General features: G+C 34.9%; 1 protein-coding gene across 1 annotated transcript; it reads left to right on the top strand.

Annotated features, from left to right (window-relative positions):
* Positions 1-6090: 6090 nt before the first annotated feature.
* LOC132740530 (origin recognition complex subunit 3-like) lies at positions 6091-24745 on the top strand (the record flags this gene model as incomplete). Its single annotated transcript, XM_060728453.1, is given in 17 exon segments — positions 6091-6251; positions 7037-7135; positions 7591-7676; positions 7678-7714; positions 7716-7741; positions 8231-8390; positions 12245-12402; positions 13028-13091; positions 15079-15195; positions 15936-16015; positions 17206-17333; positions 17893-17978; positions 19982-20073; positions 20654-20795; positions 21731-21847; positions 22828-22895; positions 23938-24745. Coding segments are annotated over 17 exon segments (1727 nt in total), but the record flags the coding sequence as incomplete, so codon positions are not given.
* Between the last annotated feature and the right edge of the window lie 2303 nt (positions 24746-27048).

The raw sequence follows: 27048 nt of genomic DNA, 5'->3' as shown, positions 1-27048 counted from the left end.
TACATTTTAGGTCTGGAAGGTGCACTAATATGCCTGTCTAATGAACGGATTAGTTTCACCTAGTCAATGTTGCTTGCAGCACCAATGGCTGCTTCTGGAGGAATCACCCAGAATCCCAATTGGCCCTTTGCCGTCAGGGGTTACAGCCAATCAAGGTTATGAAGCATATACTCACGTACTCAGCCTATCTCGAACCAAGGTCCGTGAGCACCACACTCCTTCCCATCCTATTTGAAGGTGTTGGTCCACCCTGACGACCTAACCTAACAGGCTCTTATTTCTGGGATGACTTTCCTGGTTCTAACCAGTACTGGTATTGCAACTACGTGCTTTTTTACAATTAGCACTATAAGTTACGATACCCCTCCCTTGTGATTTAAGGTGCCATATTCTACCAATAACCCACAATTTGCAGATCACAGGTCCTATATCAATGAAACATTTAAAATCTAAGATGTTTCGAGGCCTCTAACCATTTGATCCCAAGTAAGCACCTACGGCTTAATCAGACCTGTCCACTGAGAGCAACAGCCTCCCCTCAATGCACAGCCTCTGTGCGATAACCGGTCAGTTGGAAAACGCGCAACTTGACCCACCGATCATATCTGGAGTAGAACTACTACCTTTCGGTTGACTAAAACATGGAGCATTGGTCTCCAGGAGTCTGGAATACTCACCTCAATGACCGTCTCCAAATGGTCGTTTGACCGGCAGCTCACAGCAGTGAACTCCACACACATGTTCTGGAACTTCTCCAGCCACCACTGACTGATCGCAAGAGGTATACATCCAACTCACCTAGTGAATTGATCCACCATAACAAGTTCAATCCCATGTACCCGTTCCATGGGGGATTCTGCCTGGTAATCATTTGTCAAATGGCACTTCTGCCAGACGACTTACCGGCCTTACACTATGAAACAAGCAGTTTCACATCATGGCCAAAACCATACTAGGTATACTCCTCTTTAACTTGTTCCCTAATACATGTTACAACCTGATGACCTGAAGATGGCAGGCTATGATCACGAGAAATAGCCTCCTTTAGCAATACTTACAGAACACCCTAGTGCTCAGGGTCATCAGATCCAGGCACTAACTTGCCTCAACCTTACAATTGGTGCCTAGCCCAGTGATGACATATCAAGCTATCAAATTTACCCCTTGGTGACTGTTACACTCTTTGGTAAATTCTCTCCATCAGAGACTTTTGTTGCAAGGCCTGGCTTGCCATTCACATCATTGGCGTCAGATGGCGTTAAACCTTCAGACCAGTAGACAGTTGTGCTTCGCCTAGTCCCCCCAGAATATTATTTAATGTCAATTTCTGGTCTGTATTCCTTGACTAGATGCACAGTATCATCTACCTCCTCAAGAAGGACCCCCAATTATTCTGGGCTCTGTTATTAATATATACACCTACCACAACGCAATTTATCCAGATGTGTTCCCACATGGTACTCGATACAATGACCCACGTCGTCCGGACTTGTGGCCAACTGCACCCCTTTCCCATGCTCACAACCTGGACAGTGTTGCAACACATTAATATACCGAGACAGCTCCTTCAACCACCTCCCCAATTGCCATTGTGGCTCCCGGAACCCCATAAGCCACCTCAAAAATAGAATGGTCATTCCTTACCACAAACAGTCTATTTCCCAGACCCTAGATCAGGACAATTTCTTCTAAAATGTCCCTCCTTCCCACAATTGAAACACACATAAGGCCCTTTCTTATGGTTTCCTAAACCAATAACCTTATCAAACTTCTGTTCCAACTGTTGGATCACCCTCATTACAGTAAGGTTATCCAGGGTGGAAGATGAGCTAACCGATGTAGCTTCAACGGCAAAAACATCGCGATTTTCATCATCGCGCCGCCTAGTATCCTTTCTTGCCTTACCATGCATGGCCTTGTACACCTGTTTGGTACTTTCTTACAATTTGAATTGCCCCTTGAACACTAGACGGGGACTGCATACAAACATGATGCCCTGCATCTTTGTCAAGCAGCCCTTGGCAGAAACGACTAATAACTTGCTCTTCAATAAATGAGACTTGGCAAGCCTTGAATGCTTTTACCGCCAGAATCAACAGTCGTTCTCCAAAAATCTTCCAAAGACTCATCGGGGTTTTGACAAGCCTGCTGGAATTGTGCTTGAAACGCAGCAGGTAAAATCATGGTTGCCCATACCGCGCTTCCAGCATTAAGCATATAGACTCCTATATGAGTCTATACCTCTTCTGTGTCATTCAAAATGACAAAGTACTCCATGGCCTTTCCTGTCAAACACCAGCAAAAAGACCATCTAAGCTTTTCTCCTCTTGACCAATTAGAGGCCTCGGCAAACCTGTTAAACTTCAAAATGAAAGCTTTCCAGGAGCCTACCCCATGAAACGTCAGGTGCCTTGGTAATGATTTTAACGTATCAATTAACAAGCTGGGCTGACACCTTTTATGTTCAGCCTCATACCACCCCACGTTTGATCGATTACCAATTTCGGCCTCACCATGACCACCCCTTGGGGTATAATGGTCCTCTAGCCTGCGCCTAAGATTTTGTTCCCTCTCAAGAGAGAAATCATATTCAACCTTCCTAGGGGGTGGTCTCATACTAGTGTATAGATCCCCATATGACGTACCCTCACCTGATGTAGGTTCCCGACCTTGACTATCCTTTTCTAGACCTTGTGTCATAAGTCGAGAAGCTACATCCTCTCTTCTCTTTTGGGAAAGCCCTTTACTGGCTTCTGTTAACCCCACTTCCTCTGCAAAAGTCCAAGACTTATTTGACGTAAAGTCAATAAGCGCTAACTCATCTGAAGAAAAAGTTTTCTGACAAATGACAGACAAAATCTCGGGCGTGATATTGCCACTATTTTCCCTCACTGATATCAGGGCTATAGCTAACTTTTTACTGATTCCAGGAATCAGCATCAGCCTGTCAATATCACCGAATTTGACCGCTACAGGTCCTTGAGACCCTGCAGCAGACTCATCCTTAATTGATGCTATGTCCGCCATGGATATTGAGTCATCTTGCAGTGACATGGTTCAATTACTTGTGTACCAATTACAAGAAAACAACAACAAAACTTATTTATCAAAAAATAAACAAATTACTCTATTAAATTAATGTTAAATCTAATAAAATACGATGGCAGAACAAAAGCACAAAACTGACTTGGTGATTTCACACTGAACACCGGTTGGCTATTTCCTTTGGTGTCTCCACGGAAAAAATCCGCCAAATTCGAATAATTATCTCAATTATCCAAAAATTACACGTAAAAGTGCCTTATGAAATAAATGCAATTGTCTTAAGACCAATTACACCTGTTAACAGACACAAGGTTCGATTATTTTAGGTTTACAAAAATGCCTCACCTAAAATCAGCTGTTTTGCAGGTAGCGATTTTTTACTGGCAAAACTGGTACTCAAATTACCGCTGCCACCATTGTAGAACCTACCACAAGATAAGTAAATGACTTACCTATCTAGATGTCTGTATACCAGGTCCGGATGCACTAATATGCCTGTCTAATGAACGGATTAGTTTCACCTAGTCAATGTTGCCTGCAGCACCAATGGCTGCTTCTGGAGGAATCACCCAGATTCCCAATTGGGCCCTTTGCCGTCAGGGGTTACAGCCAATCGAGGGTTATGAAGCATATACTCACGTACTCAGCCTATCTTCGAACCAAGGTCCGTGAGCACCACAATATCATTTTTTTGAGTACCAGATACTGTGTGGTAATATTCACCAAGTTGACCAACTTTGAATTCGTTTAAAAAAAACAGAAACTGATAAAGTTATGAGAAAAAATTAAACATACTGTCATACCGGAAAATAATTATTGGGTGTCAGACCTTGATGGGGTTATAAGAGATTTTTTCTGATTTTGCGGCCCTACGCTGGATAAAGTCAAGTAATAATTTATAAGTTAAGGAAACATTTTTTTTTTGCAACAACATAGATCACAGTTACATAAAAAGGATATACATATATATAAAATAACAGTTTTTAACAAATTAAAATATCATTTCATATAAATAATACAAAAAAAATAAAATTTAAGTTAATGACCTGCAATGGTTAGCTCGGCCTAAAAAATAATATGAAAAGTAGGCAAAGCTTTGAAGGGTGAGTCATGATAAGTCTTAGAAATAAAAAAGGAAAAACAAATGAAGAAGAAATTACAGGTACTGAGACTTTGCTTTTTTTGGTACTGTATTCGGGTAATAAATATTTATTTTCTCTGTTTCAGGGTTGTTTTGTTTTCAAAGGAAAGAAGAAAAATGCAAATATAGGTATGCCCTTAGATATTAAAGCCACGTCCTGTGGAATCTACTTGTTCCTGTTTTATATAAATGAACGCCAATTTAAATTATCCGACATTCATTGGCTGTGTAATACTTCAATACATGTATTTGTAAAAGATAAAATGCATGTTGAAGCTGAAGGTCAGTCTATTGAAGTGATAGGGTACTTTGTTGAGGGTACTTTGTTGTCAAAAGTTTAATTATTTAAGTCTAACAACTATTCATATGCCTTGAACAATGTGCATTAAAGCTACTCAAGTCTCAACAATAAACCCTTGATAAAATTAACATTTTTTTTTTTAAAGGAATTGCTACGTTTGCTTCACACAGTTTTTTCAGCTTGATTATTTGGAAGGATGAAATGATTAGGAATTGTACTAGGGAAGGCTTATCAGTTTTGGTCATGATGCGGTGTTAATTTGTGTATTAAACCTGCTGAATAATGAATTAGGAATATTGGATTTGGCCCTGCTTTGAATTTAGAACAGTCCATTTGAAGATTGAAGGGATTTTCTAAAATCAAAATTCAAAAAATTTGATCTACCAACAGTATAGAGCTATATCAGACTGCACAGGTGTACAGGCTGGCCTGGCTCTATGCTGGTGGCAAGGGGTAATCACTTTTTGTTTAAGGGTTAAATTGTAAAAAGTTTAGTACCAGTATAATAAGTTGATTTATACCCATCTTGTGAGATTTAAATATTTCAGATGACTATTTGCCAACTGACAAGACCAACGGTCACGGCTGTGTCATAACAACATTTTGTTTCAAATGTGGGAAGGAGATAGATATGCAAAATTCAGGTACTTATTCAATATGTTGCCTGTTCATGCCCTGAAACCTTAGTTTATGGTGATAATCAGGTAAATAGTCAGAAAGGCACTATCTCTGAAGGGATGAAGCTATTTTTTTCATTTTGTAAGAACACTGAAATTAGTAATAGCCCAACAGCCAAAAACTAGTAGATTTTTCTCTTGAGCTAATTAAAAATTCTAAATTTACAATTATTTACAAGCCTTACTTGCCTAATTTGTAAAACTATTAAAGGTATAAAGCTATAATTCTTGTGGATGTTTTTAAAAAAAGTTTGTAGATGGTAGATGGTAGAATAAGGTTGTTTCCATAATCTTGTATAAATTTGTTTACAGATTCTGCAAAGCTGATTTCAACTGTAATATATTTGAAGAATTGCTGAACTTCACCCAGACATGTCATGAAAAATTCTCGCTAGAAGATAAATGTTTCAATAATGCAATTGATGAAATTACCTGCAGCTGCCTTGTTACAGGTTGTAAGAGTAGTCTCCCATTATTTATGTGCTACTGCTTTTGTCTCGGGGGTTAGCAAAAAGTTGCCTCCCCATGTGTTGCTATTACTTGTATTGCTTGTTTTGCATTTGTTTTATTGTGCAAAAAAAAAAAAAAAAAAAAAAAAGCAGAGCCAAACAAAAGAATTTTTTTCTTGTTGTAAAATGCTGAAATAGAATCTGAACAAAATTATTATTCTTTAAGGAAAGGCATATAAATATAACAATAATAACATCAGTATATGCTTGTGGTGTCATAAAAAGCAATAGAAAGTGTTAAATACTTAAAAATCATTACATATAGTATGTATTTTTTTTCCAATTGAAAATGACCTTTCAGGTATATAATTAAGTAAGAATAAAGTATATAAATAAAATAAATATGCTAGTGTTTAAGGGTTGAGGGCAAAATGTTTTAATTTTTCAGTGTTTTCACTTTTATCTCCCATTTTGCAGGTGTGAACACGCCTGATCACAGTACGATGTTCAACAACCTGATTGTTATGTTGCGTGAGAGAGTTACACCACAAGTTGCTATCCTCAAGTCCAAAGACTGCCAGAATGTGAAAAGTATTCTTAGTAGGACTCTGAGTCAACTACTGGATAAACAGTACATAGTATGATTCAAATGTGTTGTTTTGATATTGTTCACATAATGGTGTAGGGCCTATGATAACAAAGTGTTTCCCTTCCCACAAAGATCACCATTAGTCTTCTAGCCAAAACAATACAATGCCCAATAGAATAATTTTTGTATTTTGGTTACCTAAGCCAATGAGTTGAACAAGCCTAAAACATAAAAAAATTCATTCTTGCATAGATGAAGTGAAGCACTGAAAATGGAAAAAAAATCTGCAAAGGATAATAAGGAAAGGCTATTCATTTCTGGGTCACTTTGGACAATGAAAAAGATCATTCTGAAAAAAATTATGTGGGGCAATGATCTGAAAATTTGCACACATGCTATTGGTCCAGGCTTACATCAAAATATTTCTAGTCCTGTCATGTCAAAAATCCTCAGTGGGGTCCCTTTAAGAAGAAAGCAGAATCACAGCTCTGATTCTGAGCCTAATTATATGGATTACTTAAAGTGGATTGGTCTACAATAGGCATATTGTCCAAAAGCTTTCCAAATATATATGTTTCACTTGAATATTCTGAAAAAGTATTACTAAGTGATTTAATGTGAACATTTATATGATGAATAATAACATTTTTATCTAGAACATTTTATTATCTGCTATCATACTTAACAGCATCATTAATGTACTATGTCTTTCATGGTTTGTTGTTATTTCTGATACTAAATACTATCAACAAAATTATTTGTTGTATAACAGACCTTCCACTGTAGACCAATTCACTTTAAAGTAACATTGACTTCTTGGCATTTTCTTTTTAGGATGATGATGTGGTTGATAATGAAGATGCGGAACTGAACTCAAAATCTTTACCTTTGACCCTTGCCACATTGTCAAAATGGTACAGAAATAAAGTAATGGTAAGTCAGATGTCTGTCTTCTCATATTTTTTGTTTATCTAAAACATTTAACTTACTTCTTGAATATTTAAAAATGCTCGCAATATGGAGTAAATGTCAAGAATTTTTTGTGTTTTTGTTAAGTGAAGTTAACAATGTTTTTGTTCTTGTTACAAAATGATTGTTATAAATTGAAACTGTTTTTGTTATTTTGTAGTAAGTTGGAATATATTTATTAATCTGAAGACAAGTAGGGTTAAAAAGAGATATTTGTCTCTTATACTGGTTCTTTTGAAAAGCTTATTGAGGAGAATGTATTGCTTTTGGAATGCGTCTGGTATTTTAGAGGTTTCTCGAGCTTTGTGTGTAATATTTAGGTTAGCATTATAACGAGCCATGTTATAATGGGCTGCCAGTGTACTTACTTGATGGTTTGTTTTGTCAAATGTTTCAACTGCAATGTCTTGCTTTTTCAGAAAGCCAAAAGTTTGTCATCACCAAAGAAGCGCAAATCTACAGACGGAACACCTGTTGCCATGGCAACGTACCCTCCAGTTGTTGTTTGTGATGGAAGACTTTGAAAACTTTGTACCGAGAGTTATTCAGGGACTTCATAAAAATTGCCAGGTGATTTTTACATAACTTTTCTATTTAGATCAGATTTGAACAAGAAACATGGCTTAGCTGAGGCTATTAAATTTGATCATTCTTAGTAAAAGCATTCAGTGTATTCTCTTTGTATACCATATTTCAGTACACATTCTTTGTGTATCTGGTATGTACTCTCATTGTATACCAGTATCAGTATACAGAATTTATTTTAGTTTGATTATGTAGGAAGATATAAGCTTTAAGAGACACTTTTGAATCTGTTCTGTAAATAAACCAGTTCTAAGAATGAGTTTAAAGTTTCTTGATTGTGAAAACAACTACTTTCTTCATATGAGATTTGGTCCAATCAGTATATTTACATTCTATATGATATGTCATTTTACTCTGTGTATCACATTTTAGTGTACATATACTTCTGTTGTGTATCATATTCAGTATTCTATCTTTGTGTACCAAATGTATTATCTTTATAAACTTTTCAGTGTGCTTAGTATCATATTTCAGTAATTACATCAATGAAGTGCCATTAGTTTTCATATTTGGGATAGCTACATCTGTCTCGGCCATTCATCGTCTGCTGCCAAATGAGGTATCATCACTATTGTGTATGGAGAAATTCCAGGCTCCACCATCAAGTGAATATCTCTCTCTGGCTATAAATAAGGTGACTTTGTAGTTATATTACTTTTCTGACTTAATAATATTACAATCATTGTTCCCACTAGAATATTTAAATAGGGGTTAGGGAGGTTTGGGCAAGGGTGACATAAGTGTTTATTTTGAAATAAGATATATATGAATGCAATGTATTTCATGTTGGGAATGCTTAAGGCATATGAGTGTGGTTGGGAATGCTGTCTTAATATTGCCAAATGTTCATGGTTCAAACGGTTTAGAAAAATGAAAGAAATTAACTATTTAATTAATGCTATTTTTAACTTAAGAAAAATAAAGTAAATTAACTAGTTAATGCTATTTATAACATGCATCACCCCTACATCAAATGAAATGAAGTTATTGAAGTCATTTTCGATTGCAAGTAATTAGAGTTTAATCAATTACAAGCCTTAAATGGTGCTGGCGCTGTACAAGTGGCACAGGGTAGTCAGGATCAACAATCAGATGAAAACTTAAAGTGGTAACTTCTACATGATTGCTCTAAAACCTCACAATTTTAAAAGCATTATTGCAAAACAAATTTTAGAGGTGTTCGAAGGGTAGAAAAGACATATAAAACCTACTTGAACATATATGATATTCGTAAATTATTTTGTTACACATTTTTCCTTTAGATTTTGATACAGAAAATTACCCGTTCAAGTTAGGTCAAGGCGGTGTTCCAGCTTGCTATTAGATATTTTCCTGTACCATGACTTCTCTGTGCCTCAACTTTAATCAGGCTCTAAGGGTAAGTTCCTTCTAGTGTTCTGTTGCAGAATCTTTCACTTTTGAATCAAATCATTAAACATGCAGTTAGGGCACAGTTAACTGAAGACATGGGGAAATTACATGGATGATTGGTTAAGGTTGCTGTATTCCAACCTCTTGCCCCTCGCCCGATCCAAGCAGGAAAATTTAGATTCTTTTATCTGAGGAAGCTTTTCATCTATATGATGGAACGTTGATGGTTCTACTCAGATGCCAGCTTGTGTCTGAAATAATACACTGAGGAGGGCATGTGAGGAATTCCTCCACTAGTAAAGCTGGGAAGTCATTATTAATACATGTATCACCTCTTTAAAGTGTTGATGTGACTTGAAATCCAAAAACTCAAGCAAACATATTCTGGATGTAGAGATTAGTTTATTGTTATGCCCCCATTTCGAAGAATAGGGGGTATATTGCTTTGCACTTGTCGGTCCGTAGACCAAATGGTTTCCGAGTGATAACTAAAGAACCCTTAGGCCTAGGAACTTCAAACTTGGTATGGTGATTGGTCATGACCAGTAGATGACCCCTATTGATTTTGGGGTCAAGGGGTCAAAGGCAAGGTCACATTTGGACCTTGTTTAAAGCAAAAACGGTTTCCGATCAATAACTAAAGAACCTTTAGTAAGGCCTAGGAAACTTCAAACTTGGTATGGTGTTGGTCATGATCAGTAAGATGACCCCTATTGATTTTGGGGTCAAGGGGTCAAAGGTTCAAGGTCACATTGACCTTTTTGGGTAAAAACGGGTTTCCGAGTTATAACTAAAGAACCCTTAGGCCTAGAAACTTCAAACTTGGGTATGGTGATGGTCATGACCAGTAGATGACCCCTAATTGATTTTGGGGTTCAAGGGGTTTCAAAGGTCAAGGTCACATTGACCTTGGAAGCAAAAAACGGTTTCCCATCAATAACTAAAGAAAAACCTTAAGGCCTAGGAACTTCAAACTTGGTATGGTGATTTGGTCATGATCAGTAGATGACCCCTATTGATTTTGGGGGTCAAGGGGTCAAAGGTCAAGGGTCACATTGACCTTTGGGTAAAAACGGTTTCCGAGTGATAACTAAAGAACCCTTAGGCCTAGGAACTTCAAACTTGGTATGGTGATTGGTCATGACCAGTAGATGACCCCTATTGATTTTGGGGTCAAGGGGTCAAAGGTCAAGGTCACATTGACCTTGTAAGCAAAAAACGGTTTCCGATCAATAACTAAAGAACCTTAAGGCCTAGGAACTTTCAAAACTTGGTATGGTGATTGGTCATGATCAGTAGATGGACCCCTATTGATTTTGGGGTCAAGGGGTCAAAGGTCAAGGTCACATTGACCTTTTGGGTAAAAACGGGTTTCCGAGTGATAACTAAAGAACCCTTAGGCCTAGAAACTTCAAACTTGGTATGGTGATTGGTACATGGAGATGACCCCTATGATTTTGGGTGTCAAGGTGTCAAAGCGTCAAGGTCACAGTAGAAAAAAAACGCCGTGACCCCTATTGATTTTGGGGTCAAGGGGTCAAAGGTCAAGGTCACATTGACCTTGTAAGCAAAAACGGTTTCCGATCAAATACTAAAGAACCTTTTAGTTCAAGGCCTAAGGAACTTCAAACTTATGGTATGGTGATTGGTCATGATCAGTTTCGAGATGACCCCTATTGATTTTTGGGGTCAAGGGTCAAGGGGTCAAAAAGGTCCGAAAGGTCACATTGACCTTTGGGTAAAAAACGGTTTTCCGAGTTCGAATAAATCAGTGATGGACTAAAGAACCCCTTAGGCCTAGAAACTTCAAACTTGGTATGGTGATTTGGTCATGACCAGTAGATGACCTATTGATTTTGGGGTCAAGGGGTCAAAGGTCAAGGTCACATTGACCTTTGTAAGCAAAAACCTTAGGTTTCCGAAAGGTCAAGTCACATTGAATAACTAAAGAACCTTAAGGCCCTAGGAACTTCAATCCTTGGTATGGTGATTGGTCATGATCAGTAGATGACCCTATTGATTTTGGGGGTCAAGGGGTCAAAAGGTCAAAGGTCACATTGACCTTTTTGGTAAAAACGGTTTTCCCGATGATAACTAAAGAACCCTTAGGCCTAGAAACTTCAAACTTGGTATGGTGATTGGTCATGAACCATAGATGACCCCTATTGATTTTGGGCGTCAAGGGGTCAAAGGTCAAGGTCACATTGACCTTGTAGGTAAAAAACGCAGTTTCTGATCAATTAACTAAAAACGCAAAGGCCTAGGAAACTTCAAAACTTTTATATGATGATTGGTCGTGACCAGCAGATGACCCCTATTGAGTTTTGGGTCAAGGGGTCAAAGGTCAAGGTCACATTGACCTTGTAAGTAAAAACGGTTTCTGATCAATAACTTTAAGAACGCTCAGGCCTTTAGGAACTTCAAACTTGGTATGGTGATTTGTCATGACCAGCAGTTTACCCCTATTGATTTTGGGGATCAAGGGGTCAAAGGTCAAGGTCACATTGACCTTGTAAGTAAAAACGGTTTTGCTGATCAATAACTAGAGAACGCTTTTTTTTTTTGGTGACGGCTAGGAACTTCAAACTTGGGCATGGTGATTGGTCATGACCAGCAAATGACCCCTATTGATTTTGGGGTCAAAGGTCAAGGTCACATTGACCTTGTATGTTAAAACGGTTTCTGATCAATTAACTAAAAACGCTTTTTGGCCTAGGAACTTTAAACTTTGTATGATGATTGGTCGTGACCAGCAGATGACCCCTATTGAGTTTTGGGTTCAAGGGGGTCAAAGGTCAAGGTCATGACCAGTAGATACTTGATAACCCTTTATTAATTGTTTGATCACTTGGGGTCAGAAGTCATGCACAATAACCTTATCACATGACTAATTGGCTGCTGATAGGGGGCATACATGTTTTACAAACATATCTTGTTTTGTTAGTGATGGCAACTGTGTCTGTATTTCTTAACAAGCAAAGTGTTTCTAGATTATTTATTAGTAAAAAATTGTTTTTCCCTCGAGAACATGTAATTGCCAACTTCTCCACATGAATTGTTTAAAACAGTGTTGAAAGACAGTGAAAAGATGAACTTTTAAGTTTCTCATTTTATTAATTTACAATCTTATTTTTAACACAGTTTGCAATGATGGACCACTATATGACTCAGTCTTTGAGTTTTCTATGCTGTCCATTAAATAATGTGGAGTCTGTGGTGAAGACAATGGATAGTGCTGATGTAGAACAACTTCGTCATCTTAAATCATTTATGAGGTATTTTTTTAGTGTTGATCATTAATGATGTATTCATGAGTGTTTATTATTGATAAGGTATTTACAAGTATTTTAATGAGATATGAGTGTTTATCATTTATGAGATATTTATTTTGAGGGTTTATCATTTATGAGTGTCATTTATAAGATATTCATCAGGGTTTATCATTTATGAGGTATGTATGAGTGTAAATCGTTTGCGAAATATGTACAAGTGTTAATCTTTCATGAGGTTTTTATGCTTATCATTTATAAGGTATTCAGGTGTTGGTTATTAAAGTTTAGAAATATTGAATATTTAAGAGGTATAAATGTGTGTATAGAACTCTTCAAGGGCATGTGAGGTATATACTAGTGTTTTGAGATGTCCTTGTCATCTATGACCTGCTAATCAGACAGTTTGTAGAAAACTCCAGTCATTTACAAGTTGTTTAAAGCATCACAGGAAAACATTTCCAATCACTTTTAAGGACATCTGCAGGTTACTGATGGATATATTTTGTCAAATCAGTTACTATTTTAAGTTCATGATAACATTTTTTAAACATTTTAAATATAGGACATACTGTGGATTCTGTATGTTTCAGATAAGGTAATTTTATTCTTTTTTTTTTTTTCATTTCAGGTATGTAGAGAAATGTAGTGTTAAAGAACAACCAGATCTTTTATTAAAGGACTCATTTACTAAGGTAAATATATAAATTTTGTCTGCAACTACTTTAGCTGTATTACATGCATTTATGCTGTTCCAAAAATTCAAATTTCAAACTTTGAGTCAGTGAAGGTAAAAAAAAAAAATGTCATTAGGTCAGGTAAAAAAAACACCACGATTTCTGTGTACAGGTTGCAAATTTGAATCAATTTTTATTTATTTATTTTTTTGTTAATACAATATTTGCGCTGATAATATTTTTGACGAATTTGCCTAAATGATATTATGTTGGCCAGGTTTAGATATTTGCATGCCTGCTTTTGATGGAAAGAATAGTTCATAGATCAAAATATGAATGTTTTTAACATTTTGCCATCATCAATTAAGTAGACAGAATCTTTCCTCATCTAAAATAGTCTAAAAATTGATGTTTTTTGTTTTTTTTGTGCCCCCACATTAGTGGCGGGCATTTAGATTTACCCTTGTCCTTCCGTCCGTCCTTCCGTCCGTCCGTTCACTTTTGTGTCGCACGTAACTCAAAAAGTATTTGACCTAGAGTCATGAAACTTTACAGGAATGTTGATCAGCATGTGTAGTTGTGCACCTGGGTATTTTCGTCTGGATATTTTTAGTATTTTCAGAGTTATTGCCCTTGACTTAGTAAAATTTTGCAATTTTCAACTTGTGTCGCACGTAACTCAAAAAGTATTTGACCTAGAGTCATGAAACTTTACAGGAATGTTGATCAGCATGTGTAGTTGTACACCTGTGTTTTTTCTTCTGGATATTTTTAGTGTTTTTAGAGTTATTGCCCTTGACTTAGTAAAATTTTGCAATTTTCAACTTGTGTCGCATGTAACTCAAAAAGTATTTGACCTAGAGTCATGAAATTTTACAGGAATGTTGATCAGCATGTGTTGTTGTGCACCTGGGTATTTTCGTGTGGATATTTTTAGTATTTTCAGAGTTATTGCCCTTGACTTAGTAAAATTTTCCAATTTTCAACTTGTGTCGCATGTAACTCAAAAAGTATTTGACCTAGAGTCATGAAACTTTACAGGAATGTTGATCAGCATGTGTTGTTGTGCACTTGGGTATTTTCGTGTGGATATTTTTAGTATTTTCAGAGTTATTGCCCTTGACTTAGTAAAATTTTGCAATTTTCAACTTGTGTCGCATGTAACTCAAAAAGTATTTGACCTAGAGTCATGAAACTTTACAGGAATGTTGATCAGCATGTGTAGTTGTGCACCTGGGTATTTTCGTCTGGATATTTTTAGTATTTTCAGAGTTATTGCCCTTGACTTAGTAAAATTTTGCAATTTTCAACATGTGTCGCAAGTAACTCAAAAAGTATTTGACCTAGAGTCATGTAACTTTACAGGAATATTGATCAGCATGTGCAGTTGTGCACCAGGTATTTTCGTCTGGATTTATTTAGTATTTTTAGAGTTATTGCCCCTCACTTAGAAAATTTTTGCAATTTTCAACTTGTGTCTCAAGTTACTGAAAAAGGATTTGACATAGTCATTAAACCTTATGGGCAGGTTGCTCAGCATATTTAGATTTGCACCTGGGGTTTCGCTTGTGGATTTATCCAGTATTTGTAGAGTTATTTCCCTTGACTTAGTAAAAAGATTGACAGAACAGTGGCGCGGTGGGGGCACCCGTGTCCTATGGACACATTTCTAGTTTTGGTTTTATGTTGCACCAACTCAATATAAGTCATATGGTGACTTTCCAGCTTTACTGGTGGAGGAAGACCTTGAATGCCCCATTCCATACATGATTTCAGGCACTAATGGGCACATGAGTACAACCACTGACGTTTGGGAATTTAGCTGGATAGCTTCCACATATGAAAGAATTCAAAGGCCCTGTCAGGTATTCGAACCCACAGCAGTTAAGGGGCAAGTGGTTTGAAGTCAACCTTAACCAATAAGCCATGGAATGCCCCATATTACTTTTTATTTTCATATTTATATTATGATATATGTGTGTAAAATTTAGAATTATTTTCACAGGACAGGATCGTGGAGTTGATACATGGTATACATGACTATCAAACAGATTTCTTTCCCATTTTGAAATGTCTACATACTTTAGTGTGCAAATTACCAGGTTATCCCCTTGGCAAACAGGTAATTAGTATATCTTATATTGACTAACCCAAGTTATGATTTGCTCTCATACTTCATGCTAAATTAGTTTGTATGTATGCTTTAATTTGCGAGGTTATATAATCATTAAGGTCATTTTGCCTGAGTAATTAATAACAAAGCACCCTGCAATTATACAAGAATAATATCTATTTCCATTCTTAATGAAATAGAAAAAGAGAACAATAAAAAAACCTGTTAAATTACACTGAGAGAAGAAATAATTTTCATGATGTCATAAGATTTATTGACATCACGTTTGACAGACAAGCTGAAAATATGAATAATGGAAGGAGATAAAATGACACTGATATATATGTTTATCATTTTTCAACATTAAAGATTTCAATACATTATCAGTTATAAAGATTTTTGACAGGTTATATGGCCCTATATCAACTGTTGTTTGTATATATAACCTGATCTGCTAGGCGAAAGTTATATTGCAAACAACTGTTAATATACGGTCATATAGCCTGTCAAAAATCTTTATAAAAAATTTATAATACAGCGAACTTCCTTTTTTGAGGAAAAAATATGATTTTTCATAAATTGAGGGCACACGTGTATATAAAACTATATAAACGTCACGATTATCCATGAAAAGCAACGTTACAAACATGCAGTTTTATAAAATCCATTAGTTGCATTTCCACTTCTTTGGTCATAATACTAACTTTTGAAATTTATATAATAAAGCAAAGTTTATGTTGTCTTTTCAGGTTAGAGAAGTATATTCGGTGACTCTACAGACAAATGTGTATGATACGGAGGACTATAAACAGGCGAAAGATTTACTCAAGTAAGTTTCAGCTTTCGTACATATCTAGAGCAAAATCTTTTTTTTTCAACATGATGTTAATTCAACACATTGTGTCATATATGTATGTTATAAACTGAAAATAAGACTAAAGTTGGATGGATTGTTCTAATTAGGTGGCCGCTTGTGCCTGAAATATACCGGAGATTTTCCTCCAACTTAAAGTCTAGAATGTTATCAAAAATTTACCATGTCAGTAGGGGCGTCCGTGGCCAAGTGGTTAAAGTCGTTAACTTCAAACCACTTGCCTCTCACCGCTGTGGTTCGAATCCCAACAGGGACTTTGGATTCTTTCATGTGAAGAAGCTATCAAGCTAGCTTACGGAACGTCGGTGGTTCTACTCGTGTGCCTGTTCGTGCCTGAAATAATGCACGGAAGGGCACCTGAGGTCTTCCTCCACCAGTAAAGCTGGAACGTCGCCATATGACCTATACTGTGTCGGTGCGACGTAAAATCCAAACAAACCATGTCAGTATGGGAGTATTAAGTCAGTGGGTACCTTTTAAATGATTGATAATAGCATGAAAATATTGATTTTTGACCATGATTTAAACTATTTTGTATGAATTTAAAATTGTAAAGTCAATTTAATTTATATTTACGAGTACTGAATTTTGTCATGAACTGATTGCTTTGAAAAAGGTGTATTTATGTATGTTTATGTTCATGAATACTGAAAAATGATAGATTCAATTAATTAAACATTTCAAATAATGATAAAAAGTATAAGATAGAAATTCATATTCAAACAGTTGGTTATCGGTATTTGGTTATTTTTAGCTCGACTATTCAATGAGAATAAGTAGAGCTATTGTAGTTACCTGAGCGTCGGCGTCTGTGTCGGCGTCGGCATAACCACTTATGTTAAAGTTTTTTAATACTTCAATAATTTTCAAAGTCCATTAACATATGGCTTTGAAACTTTGCTCACTTGTTCACCATCATGACTCCAACCTGCAGACAGGAGAAGATAACTGTATCAAGCATTTTGACAGAATTATAGATCTAAAGGAAAATTTGGCCATTTTGTTAACTTAGAAAATTTTACATTATCAAGGCTCTTTTACTATCAAGCACTAAGAATAGTCTTGCGTTGCTGTCCTACCAACAGCTCTTGTTATGATACTAAATGCTGAGTTGGTTTTTCATATAATATACCCCCTTGTTTCAGAATGTTATCTAAAGATGAATTGGGAAGTTTATTACAACAGTGTTGCGGTATCCTAGCAACAGAAGAACGTCTTTCTATTGTGCTTAAAGAAATGGAGGAACAGCTCAACAAAATAGACAATATTGATAGTAAGTCAGGGATAAAAAATATTTAACTTCAAGTTAAAAGTGTTCAGTAAGGAAATGAGTTTATGACATTTGTAGATATGGCAAATGTCGCACTTTAAACTAGCCACAACTTTCTCAAATATTATACTTGTTCACTATATTACTGATCTTAGGTTGCAGAGAAGTGACTTGAAATATGAAGCTAAAATTGTCAGTTCATTTCAGTTCAGTTTATTGGCAATCGGCTATAATTTGCGTTTGGCCATTTACAATATTTTCAACTTATGGCAAAGACACTATACACATTGTAAACATGTACACGAAATTTATTGACAAAAGACAAGAACAAAACCTATCAAACAAAATATATTTCAATACAAATCAATCTCTAGATGAAACAGATAAAGTAGTAAGTAAAAATTTTCGTAGATCCAATGCTTCCTATATATACCTACCTTGTATAAACATTATTTAATTACTTGAGGGCATCAATTGGTTGAATTTTTAAATAATTGGCCATGAACAATGACCTAAAAAATTTCCTTATACCACTGTAATATGAAGGATTTTCTATATTTAGATATTGTTGAGGAGGTGGACGAGGAGAATAAAGAACCAGCTGACACTAATTTACCTTCCAGGACCTCATTACATCAACTTAGACAAGTATGTAGGGTTCTTTTGTAGAAATGCATTATGAATTATATTGTTTGGTAAATCTTACTTATATATAAAATTATTGCTTACTCTTAAAATCTCTAACCTCGCACCGCTGGGGGTTCAAATCCCATTAGCAATTTTGATTCTTTCATTTAAGTTATCAAACCAGCTTTACTGAACATCTGTGGTTCTACTTAGTGTCCGCTTGTGCCCAAATTAATGTACAAAGGTATACCTGAGATCTTCTTCAACCAGTTGGAAAGTTGCTTACTGACATTAACAGTGTCAGGGTGACTTAAAAGCCAACAAAACAAAGAAACAAACAAACTGTTCGACTCATTGGAAAAATTTATTTAGACTTGATCTGTGATTTTCACTGATTTATATCCTGTTTTCATTTCTCCCTAGGGATCATCAGTTTTCCAGAATCTCTATTGTTATAACACTTGTTTAACTAGCTTTATAGGTTGAGTGGTAAATCATGGCCTTTATTCCTTGGATTCTGAAGTTTGAGTCCTGGCATAACCACATGTTTGTTTCTATGAGATAGTGCTCGAGTTGAAATGTCTTATGATATTTGATGTCCAGCATTAAGAATAATTTTGATGATGATGATTTTGATGATAATGATGATGGTGGTGGTGGTGATGGTGATGGTGATAATAAATAGCATTTTTAGTTTTTAGCTCGACTATTCGAAGAATATGAGAGCTATTGTAGTCGCCCCGGCGTCGGCGTCAGCGTCCGCGTCGGCGTCTGCGTTGGTTAAAGTTTTTTGTAAAGTCAAATATCTCAATTATTGCTTGAGATATTCAATTGAAACTTACAATACTTATTTATAGTAACTAGGTACATCAGATTGACAAGTTGGATAACTCTACCTACAATATTGACAGAATTATGCCCCTTTTTGACTTAGAAATTTTGGTTAAAGTTTTTTGTAAAGTCAATTATCTCAATTATTGCTTGAGATATTCAATTGAAACTTACAATACTTATTTATAGTAACAAGGTACATCAGATTGACAAGTTGGATAACTCTGCCTACAATATTGACAAAATTATGCCCCTTTTTGACTTAGAATTTATGTTAAAGTTTTTGTAATATCTCAAATATTTTCAAAGTCCATTGACATATGGCTTTGAAACTTTGCACACATGTTCACCATCATGACCCCAACCTGTAGACAGGAGGAGGTAACTGTATCCAGCATTTTGACAGAATTATGCCCCTTTTTCGACTTAGAATTTATGTTTTAAGTTTTTGTAATACCTCAAATATTTTCAAAGTCCATTGACATATGGCTTTGAAACTTTGCACACTTGTTCACCATTATAACCCCAACCTGTAGACAGGAGGAGGTAACTGTATCAAGCATTTTGACAGAATTATACCCCTTTTTCAACTTAGAATTTACTTATAGGTTTGCATTCCACCTCAGATATTTTCATATTCTATTGAAACAAGTTGATATTTTATACTTTGGGAACATAATAGGACTCTGTCCAAGGCCTATAACTTTAACATGGATTTAAAGAAAAATTTTGTCCTTTTGTTATTAACTCTGAAAATTTTACATTATCAAGGCTCTTTTACTATCAAGCACTAAGAATAGTCGAGCGTTGCTGTCCTACCGACAGCTCTTGTTAAATTACAATTTGTTTGTGGATTTGAGATAAGGTTTGATCATGATATTTCATCTGATATAACCTGAAGAATGAACAAATTAACTGCTTATATTTTATGTACCGCCTCCTTGGTCAATTGGTTAGAGTTGATGACTTCTAATCCAGTTACCTCTCTGGCGTGCGTCGATCTCTGGGAGATGCTTTGGTTGTTTAGCGCAGAGGAAGGTAGTCTAGTACTGGTGTAACTCTCCAGGAAAGAAGGTTAGGAAACTACCCGCCTATATGACTGAAATACTGTTGGAAAAAGGCGTAAAATGAAACAAACAAATTCATGAACTAAGTTTCTTTACTCTTTTAACATAAATTTTTATGATTTGCAGAGACTTCAAGACATTAGTAAACAACAAAAGAAGTTGTCTCCATATGAGAAGCTTAGAGAAGAAATTGTTGATCATTTTGATGCTTTATTTAGGTAACTGCTCTTATATTCATTGTTTTTTAATACTGCATGTTGTTATGTAAGTATTCATTGGACAGTCTTGAAGTTTATATTATTATATTATATTTATGTATTAGCTACTGGAAATTTATGGTTTGTATTTAATTTGAATCCAATAAAACAATTGTGCAGAAATATCAATTTCATATAAAGATTTTTTACAGCTTATATATTGTGTAACTGTTTGATATTGTGTAACAAGTGATTCAGTACATTGTAACAAAAGATTTGTGTAAACATAAATTTAAATATTTGTGTAAACAAAAAAGAATGGTAAATAAAGATATTGTGTGAAACAGGGGTAAATTTATACTGATTTGAACCTCATCTGGTTAAGTTTAAATTTATACATTTATCACATCTTCTCCTTTATAATTTGGTGAAAGAAATAATAAATATAATACATATGTTCAACTGCATATGTTTCAACTTATTGACCACAAATGTTTGATTGGACAGATGGCAGGTACATGTAGAGAAAAACTTGTACCATATATTGCATGAATCTTTTTTATGATGCTTATCTTAAGTAATGCTTGTGATTTATTTGCAGAAAATACTTGATATGTCCTCTGAATGTACCTCTACACGAGATATTCTACTATAATTCATCCCGTACCATTAAACAATGTCTCAACGCCGCACCGAGATCCGCTTTACAAATGGCTCTCAGTAACCCACACTATTATCTACAGGTAAACAGAATTGATCTTTATCTTTTCGCTATTAATTGTTAGTTTATATAAATTTATTTCAGTTTGATTGTGTTAGAAGCTATAAGCTAATTAAAACATTAGAACCTGTTCCTGAAAACCAGCCAGTACCAAACAATGACTGTAAAGTTTTTTGCTCACGTAAACAATGGATTGTCCCTGACATGGTTTGAACCCATGGGGCCAGCAATCCTTAGTTGTTTCAGATTTTGTTGAAGAACATTTAGTATGGTTTCAATTTTGCTGTTGGACCAATTGTGTTTGTACTTGAATTTAGATTTATGGTTATGTATTAAACAATTGATGATAAAGTTCTTACTGAAAGAAGAAGCTCTATTGGCTAGTGTTGAAGACTTGTGACATAAAAGCTTATGATTTGCACATTTGAGGTAGTTACGCAGCTAGGTTAATACCAGTTCTTACATGTGTCTTAACCTTTAGCCTACCGGTGCCGATTGACTACTACAATGCCACCAGCACAGACCAATGGTTATAGTCTGCACTTTTTTCTATTCAGTCTGTATAAATTTACAACAAAAATGATTTTCTTTGGTGAAAATTGAAAAATGGACAGGTCCATTTAAGAAATTAGAATTGTAAGGGTTATATCATGAGGTAAATCTTGCCCCTGTCAATATTAAAGCTTTGTTGTCATAGATGGGACTCAACTACATTTGTCTGACAAAAAGTCCAGTTATATAACATAAGTAAACTCCAATATTGACACTATAAAAAAAATTGTAGATGCTCTGTAACATGCCTAGCCAGCATCTGGATGTTAAAGATTTTAGCAGAATAGGATTTACATCTTGTAGAGTATACAAGTGTTTGTGTTTTGCCACTATTTTGTGAAGTCTAAAAACTGCACAATTGTATTGAGATTTGACTTGTATACAAACAGACATTTAACATTTCAGTGCGAGTGTTGTATGACAGAATCTGGTCAGATCAAATGCATGATGCCAGATACATGTATAATATATAAACTACACCTGGAGTGTGGGCAGCTCATAAATCTGTATGACTGGATGCAGGTAAAATTATAGTTCTGTTAGCTTAACTTTGAATATAAATGGGTATACATGTATGTCTTTTTAATATAAGCCTGGCCCCTTACTAATACATGTATAAGCCTGGTCGGTGATCACTAAGAAAATATCGGGATCAAATGATCCTGATTTTATTTACATTAAAACTAAAATTGATTGTATTTTGCTAGAATTAAATGGTACATATTCAAAATGTAAACAATTGCTGATTGGCAAAGAAACAACCAACCTATTTTGGAATAAAATCAATAAATAAAAAAACATACAAAAATAACCAGATCCAAATGAGGATCGATTTTTTTCAATCAAGATCAATTTTTGAAAAAAATCCTTATGTTGCAAATATTACAATATATTTATTCTAAAATTTCATAAACATGCTATTTCAAGCCCAGATTTATTCAGTTAATGTTAAATATTTAATCTATGAAGATAAATTATTGAGAATGTTTGAGTTTTTAAATTTGACGCTGATCCTTAAATTTTCAGGAACACTGGGCCTGCTTCAATAATGCTGGATGTTTAATTTGCACTTATCAATCGCATTTAACATTGAAGTTATTTAAATTAAACTTTAGAATTGTAACTGGAATAATAGTTGTACATGCAGGTCACTATTGAAGACTAATAACTTTAGTGTGGATTTTATATTGAATTTTACCCCTTGGTGAACTTCATAAATTCTTGATTAAAGTTTAGCATACAAATTCTGAAATGTTTCTATTTTTAGTGTAGTTTTAATGCAGGCTGTCAAAGACAATTTTCTACTTTGAATGATTAATTTATCATTCCCATGTCTTCTTTGTTTTGATAAATTTAAGCTACTTTAGATATCGTTAAATGTTTACATCATAGATAGGAAATCTTTGTTTTGATAAATTTAAGCTACTTTAGATATCGTTAAATGTTTAGATCATAGATAGGAAATACAGGAGATTTTAGTGGCTATGTTACTTATTTTTCAGGCATATTTAACCGTTGTTCAACCAGATGATGATGATGATGTATCTAAAGAGTCGGCTCAAGAACTACAGTATCCTTGCCTAACTAACTTACTCTAGATTTTGTTATAACCGTTGCCTGGTTTGACCTACCTTTTGATGGTCCTGAACATATGATTTTAGCTAAAAGTCCAGTTATCACAGAGTGTGGAAAGCATTTGGTCTGAACTTTTCAGCTTTTTAGGTTTGAATCTTTTAACAATGTTGACAGAAATGTCTAGGACCTTGTTAGTTCTGTAAAGTTATTTGAGCAATTAAAGTAAATTAAAACTGTGACATTGTTAACTAGCAGATATATATGTTATATGATACATTTTATTTGGTGATGTAACTATTATATGACTAAAATAGTACATGTATATCAGCCGATTTGCTTTTAGTCGAACTGTAAATTAAAATATGGTTGTAATATGCCATGATTGAATAAATAAACTATAAACTGTTGGACAACAGTAAGAAAGCAAGAGAATGTTTAAGACTTTACACATATGTGTGGCAAGGATTTTATGATTTCAAGGTTGAATTAATTATAGAAATATTATGGATAAAACGAAGGATAGCATCGAGAGTGAAAAAATGCACAGGACACTTAAAGTGAATTGGTCTACAATGGGCACATTTTCCATAAGTATTTCAAACATTGATTAAAACTATAAAAATTTTGATATTCCTAAAGAATATTGTGTAAAGAAAATATGTTGATAAAGTTCTAAATGATTTAATATGAACATTTATATGATGTATAATATTATTCTGGTCTAGAACACTATATTATCTACTCTTTAAGTATATGTAATATCGGATCATGTACATTTGTATCTCACATTTGCCTACAACATCCATGTATAATTCTTTCGTATGTATGTTGTTTTTTATGATATAAGATACTGTCAAACATAATTATTTAATGTATTACAGACCTCCCGTTATAGACCAATTCACTTTACAGTCTTTTGATGAATGAAGTCGTAAAATCATTAAGGTGTAACTTATCCCCCAACCCCATTTGCACACAAAGAAGTTATATATCATTGTAGAATTATCATTACTATTTTCCTTAACCCACATTATCAGGGCACGTTTCATACAGGCAGTGTCGCAGCTACAGTTCCTTGGATTTGTTAAACCAACAAAGAGAAAAACTGATCACGTGGCCAGACTGACGTGGGGAGGATGCTGATTTTGAAAAAAATGTTCATATAGAACAGTTATAAATGCACCTAGTGATAAGAAGAAAAAAGTTGTTGAAATAGAACAGATTTAAAATGCACCCAGTGAAAGAATTTGTTTTCATTCGTTATTTAATACAGCAAATAATAATAATAATAATAATAATAAAGAAATTCATTTGATCTGAAAACGGTGTTGTCTTCAGATCTGATTAAAGGTGGCGGAATGTAAAGTTTTTAACACCCAGGTAGTTTATGACATACCAGACTAGTGCTATAATAGGTTGAATATAAACTTGTCTAAGTGACACAAAAATAGTGAAGTTATTGCGTATTTAGCTATGTTGATCATAACTATAAATAGATACAAGTAAATTGTTATTTTTAACATTTTTTTACGTCTTAAGTTTAGGCCATTGTAAAAGAACTGTTTATGATTACATTTATTGATTTTGAATCATTTTCTCTCCAATGCGGGTGTGCTAGCTCTGCCTTAAATAATGACCTGCATGAGGCATTTCGCCTCCAATAAAACTGGGACCATTACAGTTTCGGTGCAATAAAAAACCTGTGGTGTAGATTTTTTGCGCAATTTCAAAAATTATCTGATGATGTCATAAAAGATTCATTTAAAAAGCTAATTTGAATTCGCCCGACAAAGTAGAGATTTTAAAAATTATATCGACATCTAACCCCCACCCCCCCTCACAAATTAAAAAAGATATCTGAAGACAGTTGTCAAAGAGCTAAATGAATTTACGAGAACCATGTTCATTTCATTTCCCGAACCAGGAAATATACTTTGACAGTGCCCTTATTTAGTTGAAGAAGTATTCGGGTTTTACACAAAACATTTGCTCCTTATTTGGTTGAATAATTGTAAACGTAAGAAAATTAAGTTAATACCGCGGCCAAGCGTATCTTCCATAAAATCCGTCGTTTACTGAATGCTGCCAGCTATATTAACGTAAGCATCCATGTTACTGAATATAATTTCCCTCTTCATAACATTCTGTTCCCTTAGCCTATTGGCGGCAACTGATTCTATCCCGTGCGACAAGTGCAGGCCAAGATCAGCCGGCAGTGTTCAGTCGGTACCTATTTTGAAATTTCCCCCCAAAAATAATATATGGTTTTCTCAAGATTGAAAGATTGGCAAATCCATTTAAGATATTTTGCTCGGTAAGAGTTATTAAACCTCATCATAACTTTGTAATTTTGAACTGATTCGGGCAATATGATATTTAACGATGATGATGAGAAGAAAAATAAATGACAAGAAAAATACGTTCCTCTTGTGAGGCGTAGTTTGGCGTCATATTTGATATGTTTGGAAAAAGTTGGGCATTGCTGAACGAAATAGTATTGGACTAATCCCCATCGTAACCAATTTTACATTCGTGTATCATTAAATGGCACAAAAAGGACATGTAAAATTCATATGAAAATAATCAGTTTTAGTTGTCATGCCATGGTGCGTGAAACGAGACGTTTGAGAGCTATACAAAAAGAAGACACATATGAGCCGCGTCAAGACAAAACCAACGTACTGCGTTTGCGACCAGCATGGATCCAGAGCAGCCTGCGCATCCGCGCAGTCTGATCAGGATCCATGCTGTTCGCTATCACTTTCTCTACTTGTAATAGAGTTTGTAAGCGAACAGCATGGATCCTCATCAGACTGCGCGGATGCGCAGGCTGGTCTGGATCCATGCTGCCTTGCTGGTCGCAAACGGACTGTGTTGGTTTTGTCGTGACGCGGCTCATATCCACTATTCTGCACGAAGTTATCTCCTTTTAATAACATACGTGACAGGAATTATCCAAATAATTAAATTACATGTCATGACAGTTTGTTGATTCAGGCAAATAAGTCAACAGCAGACGATTTGTATCGATGTTAACGATGCGAGCGTCTATGACACATCTCACTTAAGTAAGAAAAATACAAACGCTATCAAAGCACTGCAAGCAATATTGAGTTGAAAAATTTTGATTGTTGAATTTCCCTTTGGATAGATACATATCTACATGTATTTTGATATTATTGAGAGTAATTCTATCCGCATTGTTTCTTTGCTTTCTAATGCGAATTCAACTAGAATAAATATTTTTTTTATTTTCCACGACGTTGTAATAGATTTTTATTCATTGCCTACATAAAATGATAGGAATTCTGTTTTAACATTTAATCGCAATTTTTTAGGCTTATTCCTGTGAACCTGTGATACCTATCATCTGAGCACGGGATACAAGTATTTTAAATGTGTTTTTTGACGAAAATCAGTATCGCTGCATACAGCAAGAGCTATTTCAGTGGCGCCATGTTAGACATATAAAGATAGCACTGACCCAGTTACCAAATACATGTATTAACATTATTTGAACTAGAAACCGGCTAGTGTTTAATTTGCCCAAATCAATACATCATTATATTGTTCGCAGGTCTTTGATAGTAAGAAGCAATACTACTCTCTTTTTCGTGGAACTACAACTGCTCTAAGGATAAATAGTTATTATAAAAATGGAACTAAAATATATAACACTAAAATATAAAACATATACGAGTGAAATAGACGCAAATAAAGTAAATGATAAAACACTAAAAACTCTTGATGGCCATATTTCACTGATCGTTGTTTTCAATTCTATATCAACTATTTACCATCAGAAGTACGAGACAATATTTCCGACAAGGCTGTCGGATAATTTTACCGATTACTTCTCTGTAGCTTTGAGGTTGCATAACTGTCTGGCTTACGTGACAGCGTTAGAAATTTAACAGGAAGGCGCTGAAAGTTTCCTGTTAAAAGCGTTAAAATGTACTCATTGGGCCGCAGGAACGTAATAAACAATATATATGACGCTTTGTTTGTCTTTTGACAGTACAGTGTAATTTGTATGTAAGAAAATGTTTTGGAAATTTCTTTGCCATTTTATGAAATTTGATAATAAAAATAAATGAAATGAGAATAAAAAAGTCAAGAATGAACACTGTGTGTTTATCCCGTAATGT

Source organism: Ruditapes philippinarum, unplaced genomic scaffold, assembly GCF_026571515.1.
Source record: "Ruditapes philippinarum isolate M1 unplaced genomic scaffold, ASM2657151v2 ctg557_1_1_1_1, whole genome shotgun sequence".
Lineage (NCBI taxonomy): Eukaryota > Metazoa > Mollusca > Bivalvia > Venerida > Veneridae > Ruditapes > Ruditapes philippinarum.
This window is presented reverse-complemented; position numbering and strand designations above follow the sequence as displayed.